Source organism: Rhinatrema bivittatum, chromosome 2 (genome assembly GCF_901001135.1).
Source record: "Rhinatrema bivittatum chromosome 2, aRhiBiv1.1, whole genome shotgun sequence".
Taxonomy (NCBI): domain Eukaryota; kingdom Metazoa; phylum Chordata; class Amphibia; order Gymnophiona; family Rhinatrematidae; genus Rhinatrema; species Rhinatrema bivittatum.
The window spans coordinates 660,129,895-660,144,519 of record NC_042616.1 but is presented as its reverse complement, the minus strand read 5'-3'; the positions used below and the strand labels follow the sequence as shown (position 1 = coordinate 660,144,519).

General features: G+C 43.4%; 1 protein-coding gene across 3 annotated transcripts in view; it reads left to right on the top strand.

Annotated features, from left to right (window-relative positions):
• ARFGEF1 (ADP ribosylation factor guanine nucleotide exchange factor 1) overlaps window positions 1–14,625 on the top strand; it is a 626,657-nt gene that overhangs the window by 278,271 nt on the left and 333,761 nt on the right. For all 3 annotated transcript variants that reach the window (XM_029591432.1, XM_029591431.1, XM_029591434.1), the window contains 2 exons: window positions 2,578–2,686; window positions 8,965–9,166. In XM_029591432.1, the coding sequence (XP_029447292.1) occupies window positions 2,578–2,686; window positions 8,965–9,166 (311 nt within the window). The remainder of the gene's footprint in view (window positions 1–2,577; window positions 2,687–8,964; window positions 9,167–14,625) is intronic.

Below are 14,625 nucleotides of genomic sequence, written 5' to 3'. Positions count from 1 at the left end.
AACATCTACTGAACCTTACCACTGCCTCAGCCCGCTAAATCCTGACTGTGCTGGGTCATATGGCAGCATGTACATATGTAGTCCCAAACACAAGACTTCACATCCGTCGTCTTCAGTGGGCATTAAAACACCAATGGTCACAGTTTCACAGACCCTTGTCCACTCAAGTAAGACTCACCAACAGCATGAAGAGAGACCTTCACTGGTGGATCACTCCACCAGCCCTGACAGAAAGCTCACCACTAAGGCCTCTTCGCCATCAATTGTTTCTTACCACAGTTGCCTCTCCCACAGGATGGGGAGCCCATCTTGCCAACCTACAAACTCAAGGGTTATGGTCGTTCCAGGAACGAATTTATCACATCAGTCTCCTAGAGTTACGAGCCATCAAATACGGGCTATGAGCTTTCGAACACAAACTGCAGCATCATGTCGTCATGATCCACACAGACAACCAAGTGGCGATGTTTTACATAAACAAACAAGGAGGGTCCGGTTCATGGAACCTCTGCAAGGAAACAATAGAGATTCTGGACTGGTCTTACAACAGGGGAATCTCCCTACAAGCCACATATATTCCAGGAATCAACAATACCAAAGCGGACAAGTTGAGCAGGATTTTTCACCCACACGAGTGGGAATTAGACCAGAGCGTGGCCGACAGAATATTTCCAGTTTGGGATCTTCCTCTCATAGATCTCTTTGCACAGAACACAACAGAAAGGTTCCCCTCTTTTGTTCAGTCTACCCCAGTGTTCACCATCTGATACAAGATGCATTCCTGCTGGATTGGTAATAACATCTCCTGTACGCGTTTCCACCAATTCCCTTGATATCACGCACAATACAGAGATGCATCAAGGACAAAGCGAACCTAATTCTGATTGCACCAGCTTGGCTGCGTCAGCCATGGTACTCTTACCTGCTCCAACTATCAATCTGCAAACCAATTCCTCTGGAGAATGCTCCCACTCTTCTCACCCAACAAAAGGGTTCACTTCTCCATCCACTCCACGCATCCTTGAATCTCACTGCATGGAGACTGAATGGCTCACGTTCCAAAACCTAAATATATCTCCACCACTTCAAGATATTTTAGTGGCATCAAGAAAACTATCCACCCGTCTCAATTATCAGCGTAAGTGGAAACGTTATGCTGCATGGTGTTCCTCTATGAACATTGATCCACTCACATGCCCACCTAAACGACTATTGTCTTATCTCCACATCCTTTATACACAACGTTTGGCTACTTCTTCCTTACGCGTTCACCTCAGCGTGATATCAGCATATCACACTCCTCTTAACGGAGAATCTATAGCATGTCATACTCTAGTTTCCAGATTTATGAAGGGCATTTTGCATTTACGACCTCCAATCAAAAAATCCCCAGTACCTTGGGATGTTAATCCAATTCTGGAACAACTTATGTTACCACCCTTTGAACCACTGCACAGCTGCCATCCTAGATGCCTTTCCTGGAAAGTGCTGTTCTTAATCGCCCTAACTTCCGCACGAAGAATCGGCGAACTTCAAGCACTGGTTCACTACTCTCCTTATTTGAAATTTTACCATGACAAAGTTACGCTTCGTACGTATCCTAACTTTCTACCTAAGGTAGTTTCTGTATTTCATTTAAATCAAACCATTACACTACCTATTTTTCATCCAAAACCACATGCAAACAACGACGAGTGGCGTTTTCATTCCTTAGACTGTAAACGTGCTCTTGCATATTATAAAGAACACACGCAATCTCAGACGAGACCTTCGCAACTCTTCCTCTCATTTAATCCGAACACGTCAGGCCTTCCTGTATCAAAGAGAACATTATCTTCCTGGCTTACCAACTGCATACAATTTTGTTATCACAAACGTTCGGCATCCTTGTCTACCACACCCAAAGCACACCAAATCTGTGCCATGGCTGCATCTGTTGCTCACTTTCTTGATGTGTCTCTATTAGATATCTGCAAAGCAGCCACATGGTCTTCACTTCACACTTTCACATCCCACTACTGTTTGGACAAACAGACGGAGGATGATGCAAAGATGGGGCGGATAGTTCTCCAGAAGAACACTAAATAGTGCAACGACTTCAAAACTGTCTGCCTCCTATTATGTATTGAGCGCTCACTGACATACAAAAGACTATGCTACTGCGCCCAATACTTCAGCTGGGGACTCCCAGACAGCATGGCTAATTCAGCTGCTTATCTATGGGGGAAAAAAGCAAGTTTGCTTACCGTAAATGGTGTTTTCCTTAGATAGCAGATGAATTAGCCATGCTGACCCTCCCGGACAGTTCAAACATTGCATATCTTCTTGCTTTAACACAGACTGAGGAGCCTCGAGCAGGCACAGGGACAGGCAGGAGGGAACACCTCATCTAAAAACTTTGGGTGATCTTAGAGAGCTCTGCCACCTAGTGGCATGGAGGACGTACCCAGACAGCATAGCTAATTCATCTGCTATCTACGGAAAACACCGTTTACGGTAAGCAAACTTGCTTTTGTCTGAATCAGATTGTTTTCCTTTTGCGATAAAATTGCAGCAAACTTTTGAATCATTTTACAGGAATTAAGTCTTCGAAAGAAGGGTTTGGAATGCTTAGTATCCATCTTGAAGTGCATGGTGGAATGGAGTAAAGATCAGTATGTAAATCCCAATTCCCAGACAACTCTTGGTAAGAATCTGCTTTTGCCCCTCTTCACATTCCTTATTCTCTGAAATTTTGTTGAGAAAAGGAGTCATAATTTGTATATTTTATTTACTGGTGAATTTCATAATTTTATTGTAAATCTAGAATATATGTAAAGCAGATGTTTTCTATGCAAGGTTACAAAATTTGTACAGATATACTTTTTCTTCCATCCATAGATTATGTATAATCCTTTGCATTTAAACTGATCTAATTTGAAGTTGCTTTTAATGCAGAACAATAACAGCCACACAAGTGGGTGATGTCAGGTGGTGGTGTGATGGAAACGTGCTCTCTCTGAGCTCAGAAAGACCAAAGAATTCTTTCTGAGCGTGCGCTGAAATTCCCATGCTGCTAGCACCATGTGCTTTCCTTCAGTCATTTTTTGTTCGCTTTCGAACAATCAAATTTTTTTGCTGTCTGCTGTTGCTACATTTTTTTTGGCTTATTGTTCATTTTCGTTGTTTTATTCTCTTCATTGTCTCAATTTTCCCATTAATTATTTTTGAATTTAAAAAAAGAACAAAGAATTTGTTAAAAAGATTATTTTTCCCTCTTCATCATGTCAGAAAAATCTTCCAGAGCAGGTAAGAAGCCATTCAGACTTTGCTCAAAATGTAGACATAAGTTGTCAAGCTACGAACCTCATGACTTATGTCTATGATGTCTTGGTCTGGAGCTTAGGCGAAAAAACAAAGGGGACTACCTTACACCGTGGAAAGACTTTTTCTAATAAAAGTCTTTCCACGGTGTAAGGTAGTCCCCTTTGTTTTTTCGCCTTGGCTACGTGGGTTTCATTCCGGTTTGTTTCATTGGTCTGGAGCTTGACACTTCAAATTGCAGTCCATGCTGCAGAATGTCCCTGTGGATCCTCACCATCTGGGATACAGAATTTAAAATTTGAGATGCCCTGTCCCTCGGATAGAGAGAAATGTAGCTCGAAGAGACCCGCTCCCAAGAGTCTGAAACTAAGAAGGGTAGAGAAAGGAGCTTCCAGTCCCTTTTCTCCGAGAAAAAAAGGCCTCATTCACCTGCAGAGCTGGTAGTTAAGCACCGTGCTGAGAGAACTTCTGCACAGACCACTTCGTTGGCGCCATTAAAGTCGGTGCGATCCAACTTTTCTCTGTTGGCACAAAAAATCATCAGTGCCAACACATCATCTTGGCGCAGACACACCAATTCAACTATTCATGAGGGTGATATGTACATATAGCATTCTCCCATTGGTGGTGACAGAGACAAAAGCTATAACAAAATTTAAGAAGGTATGGGATGAGCGCAGAGGATTCTGGTTAATAACAGGATGAAGGTAAAAACAGCAATGACCTAAAGCCTAATGTAGGGGTCAGACCTTCCAGAAGTGGTATGTCAAGATTTGAATTAGGGTAGGCAACCTATATAATGGGGGTAACCTGCACAAAATGACAGATGCTACCCTTAATAGAACACATGAGGGTAACCTGCATAGAGTGGCAGTTACTACCCTTAACATAACGTATGGGGGTGTAACGTGCATGGATCAGCAGTTATGTTAACAGAATGCATGGAGCTAATGCCCTTTTTAATATTTGCATTGTATCAAAGAGCCACCTCTTGTAGTTCTCCTCTTTCTTTCAGTTTTTGGCATGTTGTCTTTTAGAATCCTCTTGATTTAATTATAGAGTTTGTGACATTAAAAATAGTAGCACCTATCACATAAGGACACAATGCGTACAAAATGAAATAATGTTATAATTTGTTTGAAAACAGTGTTTGAACTTTTTGAGCCAGAGTACCTATTTGTATTTGATATGTGTTGTATTGTTCTTATATGAGTATGAATGGTGTATGGATGATATGTATGGAGTAGTCAGATTTTAAATGTCTAGATAGAGGGTTACATAACTGATGTGAATAAAATATAGAGATTATTTTTGCACAGGTAACATATTCTCTGAGTGTATTATATGACATATTTTTATGAGTCATATCAAATGGATGGTAGTCCCAGTGGATTTCAGCCATCCAAGTTATCTAGGAATGCATCAGTATATTGGATGAGCTCAGTGTCTCTATCTTGATAGTTCTCCCATTTGAATGATCAATGGCATGCCAATCCAAATTCAGCCTCACTCAATTATCCTGACACAGATGCATCCAACCTGGACTGTGGAGCTCTTATAAATGGGCTCTATACCAGGATCCCTGGTCCCTCTAGGAAAAGACTACACTATCTTCTGGAGCTAATGTTAATTTTCAGACTGCACGCATTTAAACAGAATCCACAGATTCTTCTAAACCACTGACCATGCACCAGTTTTTAAAGGGGAAAGTATATATGTATTTCAGTTTGAAACTTGTTATGGTAACAATGTGCCCACAAACATTTTCACCTGTTTTTTCTGCTTGTACTTTTTTCATGGAGAATATTGTGTGTAGAGTTGAAATGCGGTCTGTGTGCTTTATTTCCTTCCCCCAACCTAAATATACCCCCAGCAATACATGCTCTCTATACGATTACAAAAACAATATGTATACTTTTAGCTCTGTTGAGGGAGGGCAATTTTCAGATAGCTGATTAACCTGAGTAAAATACTTTTTTACCCACATAAATGACTTTGAAAATTCTTCTCCAAGTTTTCAGAAATCAGATAGCCAACAATGCCTTAGTCCAGATAAACAATCAGATAAATATCTTCTAACTGAAGAAGCAGGGAGGTATAGGATCTCTTGTTCTGTGTAGGTAAACCCTCAAAATGTGAATCTGGACCCTCTCAAATAGGATGTGCCATTTTTCTGATAGAGTCAGAGAATGTTCTGGCAGTTAGACTCTCAACAAGTGATTCCTGAAGCACAGCCTCCCATCAAGTCTTCCTCTGTGTCATGGGATCTAAATGTGCTAGAATCACATTTGATGAAAGCCTGCTTTGAGCTTCTAAATTCTTGTGGCCTGAAGTACTTGACTTGAAAGGTTGCTTTTTTTGATGGTGGTAACTTCTCCATACAGAGTCAGAAACCTTGTAGCCTTAGCAACTTATTTATCTTATACTAAATTTCACTATAATAGAGTAGTGCTGTGTATACATCCTAAGTTTCTGCTTAATGTGATATTGGATTTGCACCTTAATTAGTCAATCGTCTTTCCAATTTTTTTCCAGAGGCCACATGCCAACACACTTTTGATTGTAAGAGAGCCATTACTTTCTATATGGAATAGACTAAGATCTTTAGAAAGTCCACGCAATATTTTTCTTTTTGGTCTAACAAATCTGGGATAGTTGTGTTGATGCTATCTAACTGGATAGCAGATTGCATATTTTTCAATTATTCCTAAGTGGGTTGGACCTTAGAAGGGCATGTCAAAGTTGGGATTCAATACCAAGAGACATGCATTTGAGGTGCAGAAATCCAAAGGAGCTGAACATGATGGGGAGTGAAAGTGACTTGCATGGACTGATAGTGTCTGACGACCTGAAGGTTGTGAAGTAATGCGACAAGGCAGTGGCTAAGTCCGGAGGGATGCTGGGCTACTTAGAGAGGCATAACCAGCAGGAAAAAGGACATGATAGTGCCCCTGTACAGGTTGTTGGTGAGATCTCATCGGATTGCTGTGTTAAGTTCTGTAGACCATATCTCAAAAAGAATAGACACAGGATGGAAGCAGTCCAGAGAAAGGCAACTAAAATTATGTGGGATCTGTACCCCAAGAGTTACAAGATGAGATTGAAGCACTTAAATGTGTATACGCTGGAGAAGGGGAGAGACAAGGATGATATAATACCGACTTTTAAATACCTGGAAGGTATTGTTAATCTCAGGAATCAAACCTTTTTTGATGGAACGAAACCTATAGAACAAGGAGTTATAATATGAAGCTCCAAGGGGTTGAGTCAGGTCCAATATCAGCAAGTATTTCTTCATGGAAAGAGTAGTATGTTCATGGAATGACCTCCAAGAAGACATAGTGAAGGCAAGGATGATAATGGAATTCAAAAGAGCATGGGGCAAACACAGAGGATTTCTTGTGGCTAAGTGATGGAGATGAAAAAAAAGGTAACCCATGTTGTATGAGGTAATCTGCACAGTACAGCTAAGAAAATAAAAAACAAAACCAAAAACCAGAAGATTGCTGGGTAGACTAGATAGACCACTTGGGTCTTTTTCTACGAGCATTTACTACGTTACCATATGAGGTCAAACAAGAGAGATGAAAAACTCCAACATGGAGTTTAGTCCATACATCCACATCACATTATTGCTTATTTACTGACTTCTGATGCAACATCAGGTTTTGACAGTCTTTAGGGTCTTTTTGAGGATTAGATTCCAGCTCCATCCTCTATTTTAAGAAAGTTTCCTTTCTTAAAATAAAAAAGGGAATTCAAACCTTCCAAAAAGAGGAGTTGGCAGCGGTGGTGGTGGTTGTGCTTCCTTCCACCTCCTTTTTTTTTTTTTTTGGTGAAGACAGTCCTTACCTAATTAATCCCATGTGTGTGACTCAGGTGAAATACTTGCCTTCAGAGAAAGCAACATTGCTTACTTGCGACAGGTATTCTGTGATGAGAAGAGCTCACTAGTCATACAACTCCTCCTTCCTATCCTTCAGGAGTTGAGCTCATTAGCTTACTTAGCAGAATTGGGGAACACTGCCTGTCCATGGAAGTGTGGAATCTACTAAGCATACCTAAAGGATCTCTTAAGAATTTCCTGGAAGTCTCTTGAATGATCCTCCTGTGCCACCAGGATGACATTACCTATATTGTGACCTGTTTTTCAGAGAACACCTGTCGCAAGTAAGCATCTTTGTGTTATATGCTCATTTTTTTGTTTTTATGTTGAGTAGGGCTTCCAATTTCATTCTTTGCTTATTTGTGTTATTGCTAGTGTGTTTCTTCGGTGCCCTCAGTCCTGCTCCATGTCTCTGTTGTGCTTGTGCAGATAACTAGCCTATCAGTCTTTTACTATCGCCCAAATATATTCCTCTTCATCCTTGTCCCTTGCTCAGGCCCTAAAATCCAGGCTTTGTATTGACTGTATGTATTAGTTATGATTCTGTTTCTTTTTATTATGATTGTTTTAATTGTAACCCGCCCAAACATTGGAGGGAGCGGACTATAAGTGTCTTTAAATAAATAAATAAATAAATAAATAAATAAATAAAGGTATGTTTGTAGTCTCTCCTCACTATACCAGTTCTGCTATTCTCTGGTCCAGTCTAATAAGCAAGAAGCAATGCATGATCTGTGATTATACATTTGGATTTAACCTTCCTTTTGATATCTCCCTTCTACAAATTTGTGAGCAACATCCACATTTTAAATAGCCCACATTTTAAAATGTGGGCTATTTTAGCAAGAAAAGCATTACAATGGATATCTTCATAACACTGAGGTCCTGTGCTATTAATTCATGTGGTTCAGTACTTTGATAATAATTTGTAATTCTGCCTTTCATAATACTTCAAAGTGGATTACATTCAGATACTGCAGGTATTTCCTTATCCCCAGAGGGCTTACAATTTAAGGGCCTGATATATTAAGGCTTTTTTTTTCCCATTCTGTGTCTATGGTGGAAAACTTTTTAATAAAGGAGGCCCTAAGTTTGTATCTGAGGCAATGGAGGGTGAAGTAAATTACCTAAAGTCACAAGGAGCCACAGCAGTATTTGAACCCTGGCTTCCCTGGTTCACAGTCCAGTGTTCTAACCACTAAGCTACTTCATCTTTCCATGAAAAACAACTTAGGCCCCCTAAGATGTGGGCTGAAAAAAGGTACTTAACTTTAGGTACCTAAAACTGAGGCATCTACATTTAGGGCTGCTCTTCTGTCACCTATATTTAGGTGTCTAACTTAGGCACCTAGTGCTGGAAATCAGTGAGATTTAGCCTCGCCCACTTTTTAAGAATTTAAATTGAGGCACCTAGTAAAACAAATATCTAAATTTAGGAGCTCAGCAAGGGGACATTTACATTTAGGCCGATAGAGGTGCCTAACTCCTCCAGTTAGATGGCTAGAGTTTTTGAATATCAGCCTCACTGTATCTTGGTACAGGAAACTATTCATGCTATAGTCTCTGAACAGTGCTCAGAAAGTTCTAGTTTTCTTTTTGTTTTAATGATTGTAAATAAAGCTTACAAAAAAAAGCAATAGTTTCTAAAATATTTTTTCATTATATTGGTTACTTCTCAAAACAGTGGCTGAAGATAACTGTACATATTCTGTTCTTCTGTACCTACATTTCTTTGGAAATTATGTGAAAGTAATTAATAATTTTTTATGATACAGGTCAAGAAAAACCCATAGAACAGGAGAGTAGTGAAACGAAAAATCCTGAGACTTTCAACAGATATGGAAGTTTAAATTCACTAGACTCTACAGCATCTTCGGGAATTGGTAGCTACAGCACACAGATGTCTGGTACTGACAACCCAGAGCAATTTGAGGTCCTAAAACAACAGAAGGAAATAATAGAACAAGGAATAGATTTGTAAGTTTGTTTAAAATTCTGACACACATTACTTTTGTTTAAGTCATCCCGATTTAATATATACAGTAATTCACACTAACACTTCCTGCTATTTTCTGTTGCAAGAATTGACTTTCCAGTAAAATCCTTTTCTGAAGTAAGATTCTGAAATGTTTTTCCCTGCAGCTCTTAAATGAAATACTCAGTTAAGGAACAAGAGACTATTTTATGTAGGAAGAAATTAGACTGGGTGACAGCATGGTTTGATGGTGCAGCTTTATGAATGTTTGGAGGGTTTTTTTAAATAAAAAAGTAGGATTATGAGTTGTGGTTGATCTAGCCAAAGCACTCGTGTCAAGTAGTAGTTCTCATCCTCTATAAATCCTGCTCTTTTTTTCCCTGAACCTTTTGTGAATCCGTGGGAACTAATTTGTGTCACTTTTCTGAATGTGATACAAAGGGTTTCAGGAATTGCACATGAGTAAACTAAAGAATTAAAAATTACATTGACTTGATATCATTCTAAACTTTCTTTAGGAAGGGCCACATTTGTGGCTGTCAGCAACAAGAGCTCAGGTCAGGCTATTGCCCCAAGAAAGGACAGCACAATTTATACTCCCAAGCTACATAATAAAAAAAACCAAACATTTCCTAGCGCATAGCCAGATGGACTCAGGACCAGTGGGTTATGTGCTTTTCTGCTAGCAGATGGGAGACTGAGTCAGATTTCAAAGCTGATGTCACCCTAGATATACCCCTGCAGTGACCTCAGCTCCTCAGTATCTCTCCATCTCCTATCAGATGCAGACGCTATCCCACACTCTAGCGCAGTGTTAGAAAATTTACAGCAAGAAAACACAATTTACCTTAAAGAAGATCGAGCCTTGCTCTCCTGCAGTGATACCTAAGGGTCCCTCCCCTAGTTGAGAATTCCTGAGGTGATTTTTGATATCTCTCAGAGGCGTGCCTTGGTCCGGTAGCCAGTAACCTTGGCATGGACTTAGTCCTAGAGCGGCTGAAAGGCAGCGGGTGCACATCCGAGCACAGCGGTGAAGGTAAAGCCCTCTCCCCCCGCAGCTGGGAGACCATTCCAACATGCTATCGGTAAGCACCGAGACCAGGTAAGCTGAAAACTTTAAACTAGGGTCTCCTGTCTCTGGGGCTTGGAGTACCGTACCGATTTCTAATTTCACCCGGCAAAGTAAAAGGAGCACCGATCGGGTTGATCAGCCTTGGTTGGGCTAGGCCCCAGTTCGGTGCAGGGGGGGGGCGCCTTCTTACACGTGGGGGTGTCTGCGCCATCTTCACCTCTCAACCGGCGGTACGCATGGGGCAGGCTGGATGGTCAATGTGCCCAACTTGTGTGCCTTCAACTTAAACGCGAGCACAACCGCCCGCATAACTATACGCACAGCCACGCTCAAAACTACACACGCATTGTGCTCATACACATAACTGCGCGCATATTGAAGCACATTACCTCATCCTCTATGCGCCTAGACATAGAGGCAATGGCACCGGTGTCCAAGAAGCCCAGAAGGCACTCTCTTTGCACTGCCTGCCATATCAGAGCCGCACAGCCTGAACTGGAGTCCTGCCTGTGTCGTCATTTCATAGAAGCCATGGGGGGAACCAAAGCCTGGTCCCTCACTGTCTGAGGATAGGTCCGGAACTACTATATACGATAGCACCCCAGACCTATGGAACTCAGAAATGGCTTCTCCACAAGAGGGCACCTCAGGGGGCCCCTACTCCTCCCCCTGGGGTTAACATGGACCCAGGGTCCTTCTCCTGGCTAGAATTTTTCCAGGGGCTGCAAGCCTTTGTTCAGGCACATTCAGCCCCAGCTGGGACCCGGGTTCAACCCCTGCCGGAAGCACAAGATTCTCCCAGCCCTGCTCGGATGCCTTGAGACATGCCTTGCCTAACCAAGAATTTCCCGGATGGGGACCTGGATACCTCAGATGATGATGGTGGCTCTCTGGAAGAAGGAGAAATCCCTCTAGGCTTGGAACCATACAGAACCATGCTTCGCTTCTTCCACAGGGATGAATTACCAGCCCTTGTTTCCCAGACTCTGAAGATTCTGGGGATCCCAGGTACACGGACCCTATGGCGAAACCAAAGAAGAACCCCATCTTGGTGTCCCTTTGTAAGGCCTCGTGCTACTTCCCAATGATGGAAGCCATCCAGGAACTAACTGACCTGGAGTGGGATGCCCCGGAGGCCAGCTTTAAAGGAGGTCGGACCTTGGAAGCCTTGTACCCTCTGGAACCAGCGACCAAGGAACGCCTGCATTTCTCAAAAGTGGACACCATGGTCTGTGCCGTCCCAAAGAGAACAACCATTACCGTTGAGGGAGGGGCTGCATTGAAGGATAATCAGGATAGACAATTAGAATCCATCCTTAAGCAGGCCTTGGACACAACAGCAATGACACTGCAGATTGTTTCCTGTTGCACGCTGGTGGCATGTTCTTGCTTGCTCCTCTCGAGAAAGGCAAAAGCTCCAGTATGTATACCTGTGAAACGATTGAACCTGCATCAGCCTTCCTGACGGACATAAGCTCAGATCTGGTGCATACCTCAGCCTCGGTAGTGGCGGCCAGAAGACAGTTATGGTTGCGGAATTGGTCTGCTGACGCAACCTCTAAAGCGAATCTCACAAGAATACCCTTTAAAGGATCTCTATTATTTGGAAGCGAATTGGAGAAAGCCAGCAAGTGAGGCGAATCCCCAGTGCCTCGGCTACCTGAGGACAGGGGTAAAAGATCCCAGCGCCCCTTCCCCAGAAGAACCAGGGGCAGGAGTCTCTTAACGATTTCGACCCTACAGGAACTCGCAGTTTCAGGAACCTCGGCCCTCCAGAAGGTTCCAGCCCTTTTGGAATCGACAGACCAAGAGAGAACAGGCCAGGGGGCAGGCTCCAGCCATGCTCCCCAATGAGAATGGGCCGACCCATCCAAAGGAAGAGGGAAATAGGGAGTCGACTTTCCCTCTTCTACCAACAATGGGTTGAGATCACGACGGACAAATGGGTACTAAACATCATTCGAAAAGGTTTCTCTCTGGAGTCCCGCAGCATCCCTCAGGACAAATTTATATCATCACCCTGCCACTCCTACACCAAGAGACTGGCAGTGAAAGCCACTCTGACAAGACTATTCAGTCTGAAGGAAATAACTCTGTTCCCCACGCCCCAACAAAATACAGGGCGTTATTCCATCTATTTTATCGTCCCCAAGAAAAGGATCATTCCAACCCATTTTGGACCTCAAGAACGTCAACCGTCATCTGCGGACTCTACACTTCCGCATGGAGACTCTCCGCTCCGTAATAATGACAGAACAACCGGGAGAGTTCCTAATCTCCCTGGACCTCTCCGAAGCCTACCTTCACATCACAGTCCATCAAGATCACCAGCATTTTCTACATGTTGCGGTACTGGGACACTTATTACCAGTTCCGAGTGCTACCCTTCGGACTAGCAACTGCCCCCAGAAAATTCTCCAAAATTATGGTGGTCGTGGCGGCAACACTGAGGAAGGAAGGGATCTTGCTACACCTTTACTTGGATTGACTGGCTGATCAGGGCGAAGTCTTCAGAAGAAAGCCGACAGGTGACCAGCAGAGTCAAGAAACTACTGCAGGAACTCGGGTCGTAAACACGGCCAAGATCAGTCTACAGCCCTCAGTCTCTAGAGTACCTGGGAGCCTGTTTCAACACCAAACAGAACAAGGTCTTCCTACCTTCCCCAAGGAGAAGGAAGCTGATGGAACAATTATGATGATTGATGGTCAGTACACGTCCCAAGGTATGGGACTATCTTCAAGTCCTCTGGCTCAAGGCATCAATCCTGGAGTTCATTCCGTGGTCAAGGGCTCACATGCGACCTCTCCAGTGCTCCTTACTATCATGCTGGAACCCACTGTCCCAGGATTACTCAATCCGCCTCCAACTCCCAGCAGAGGTACATTCTCTGCTTCAGTGGTGGCTACAGGAAGACCACCTGAGCAGGGGAGTAAGCCTATCCCCACCGAACTGGATCGTGCTCACCACAGACGCGAGCCTATGTGGATGGGAAGCCCATTGTCCGGAACTGACAGCCCAGGGACAATGGAACAAGGAAGATGCGGAATGGAACATGAGCCGCCTGGAAGCTCGAGCAGTCAGACTAGTCATAGGCTCCAAGAGCAAGCGATCCGAGTAATGTCGGACAATGCTACAACGGTTGCCTACATCAACCGTCGGGGAGGAACCAGAAGCCAGCAGGTGTCTCTGGAAATAGACCCTCTCATGGCATGGGCAGATGTAAATCTACAAGGGATCTTGGCCTCCCACATCACAGGGAAAGACAACATCTCAGCGGACTTCCTCAGTAAAGAAAGCCTGGGGGGATGGGCACTGTCGAACAGAACATTACAACTGAAAGTAAATCGCTGGGGTCTCCCAACCATGGACCATCTGGCCACCTCTCTCAATGCCAATCTCTGGAGGCTAGAGTTTCAGACTTGGAGGAGCTGAGGCAGACATAGAGGTACATTGATGAGACCTTTAGGGACATAGTAGCCAAGTCCCAAATCCAGTCTGGCAGCCCCAGTGCTGCCTTGGATCAGAAAGGTCTCCCAGTAGGAGAACATCACCCTGGAGTAGCAGGAAGTGATCCTTTAGCAAGGACCTGCTCTCTAGGTGATGTATTGTCCTCTCACACTGGGGACAAGTCTCCCAAGGCTACTGCCCAGGAGGGAAGGGTTAGGCCGGCCATCATAGTTGGTGATTCAGTTATTAGAAATGTAGATAGCAGGGTGGCTGGTGGACATTAGGACCACTTGGTAACTTGCCTGCCAGGTGAAAAGGTGGCAGACCTCACGCGTCACCTAGATAGGATTATAGACAGTGCTGGGGAGAAGCCGGCTGTCGTGGTACATGTGGGCACCAACGTCATAGGAAAATGTGGGAGAGAGGTTCTGGAAGCCAAATTTAGGATCTTAGGTAGAAAGCTGAAATCCAGAACCTCCAGGGTGGCATTCTCTGAAATGCTTCCTGTTCCACGTGCAAGTCCCCAGAGGCAGGCAGAGCTCCAGAGTTTCAATGCATGGTGCAGGGAAGAGGGATTCAGTTTTGTAAGAGAAACCTTTGGGGAAGGGGAAGACTTTTCCAAAAGGATGGGCTCCACCTTAACCAGAGTGAAACCAAGCTGCTGGCACTAACTTTCAAAAAGGAGATAGAGCAGCTTTTAAACTAGAAAAAAGGGGAAAGCTGACAGCAGTGCAAGGTTCGGAGAAATGTATCCTTGAAGGATACTAATGAAACAGGAGAGTTAGGGCATCATACCTGAGAGGTTCCAATAAAAGCAAAAGTAGTCCATGTGCCTGTATGTAAAAAATCACCGAAGCTAATGATTTCCAAATTATCCCTGACAACTGAAAAGCAGGTTGTTAAAACAAGCAAAAAACACACTTTGAAATGTCTGTATGCCA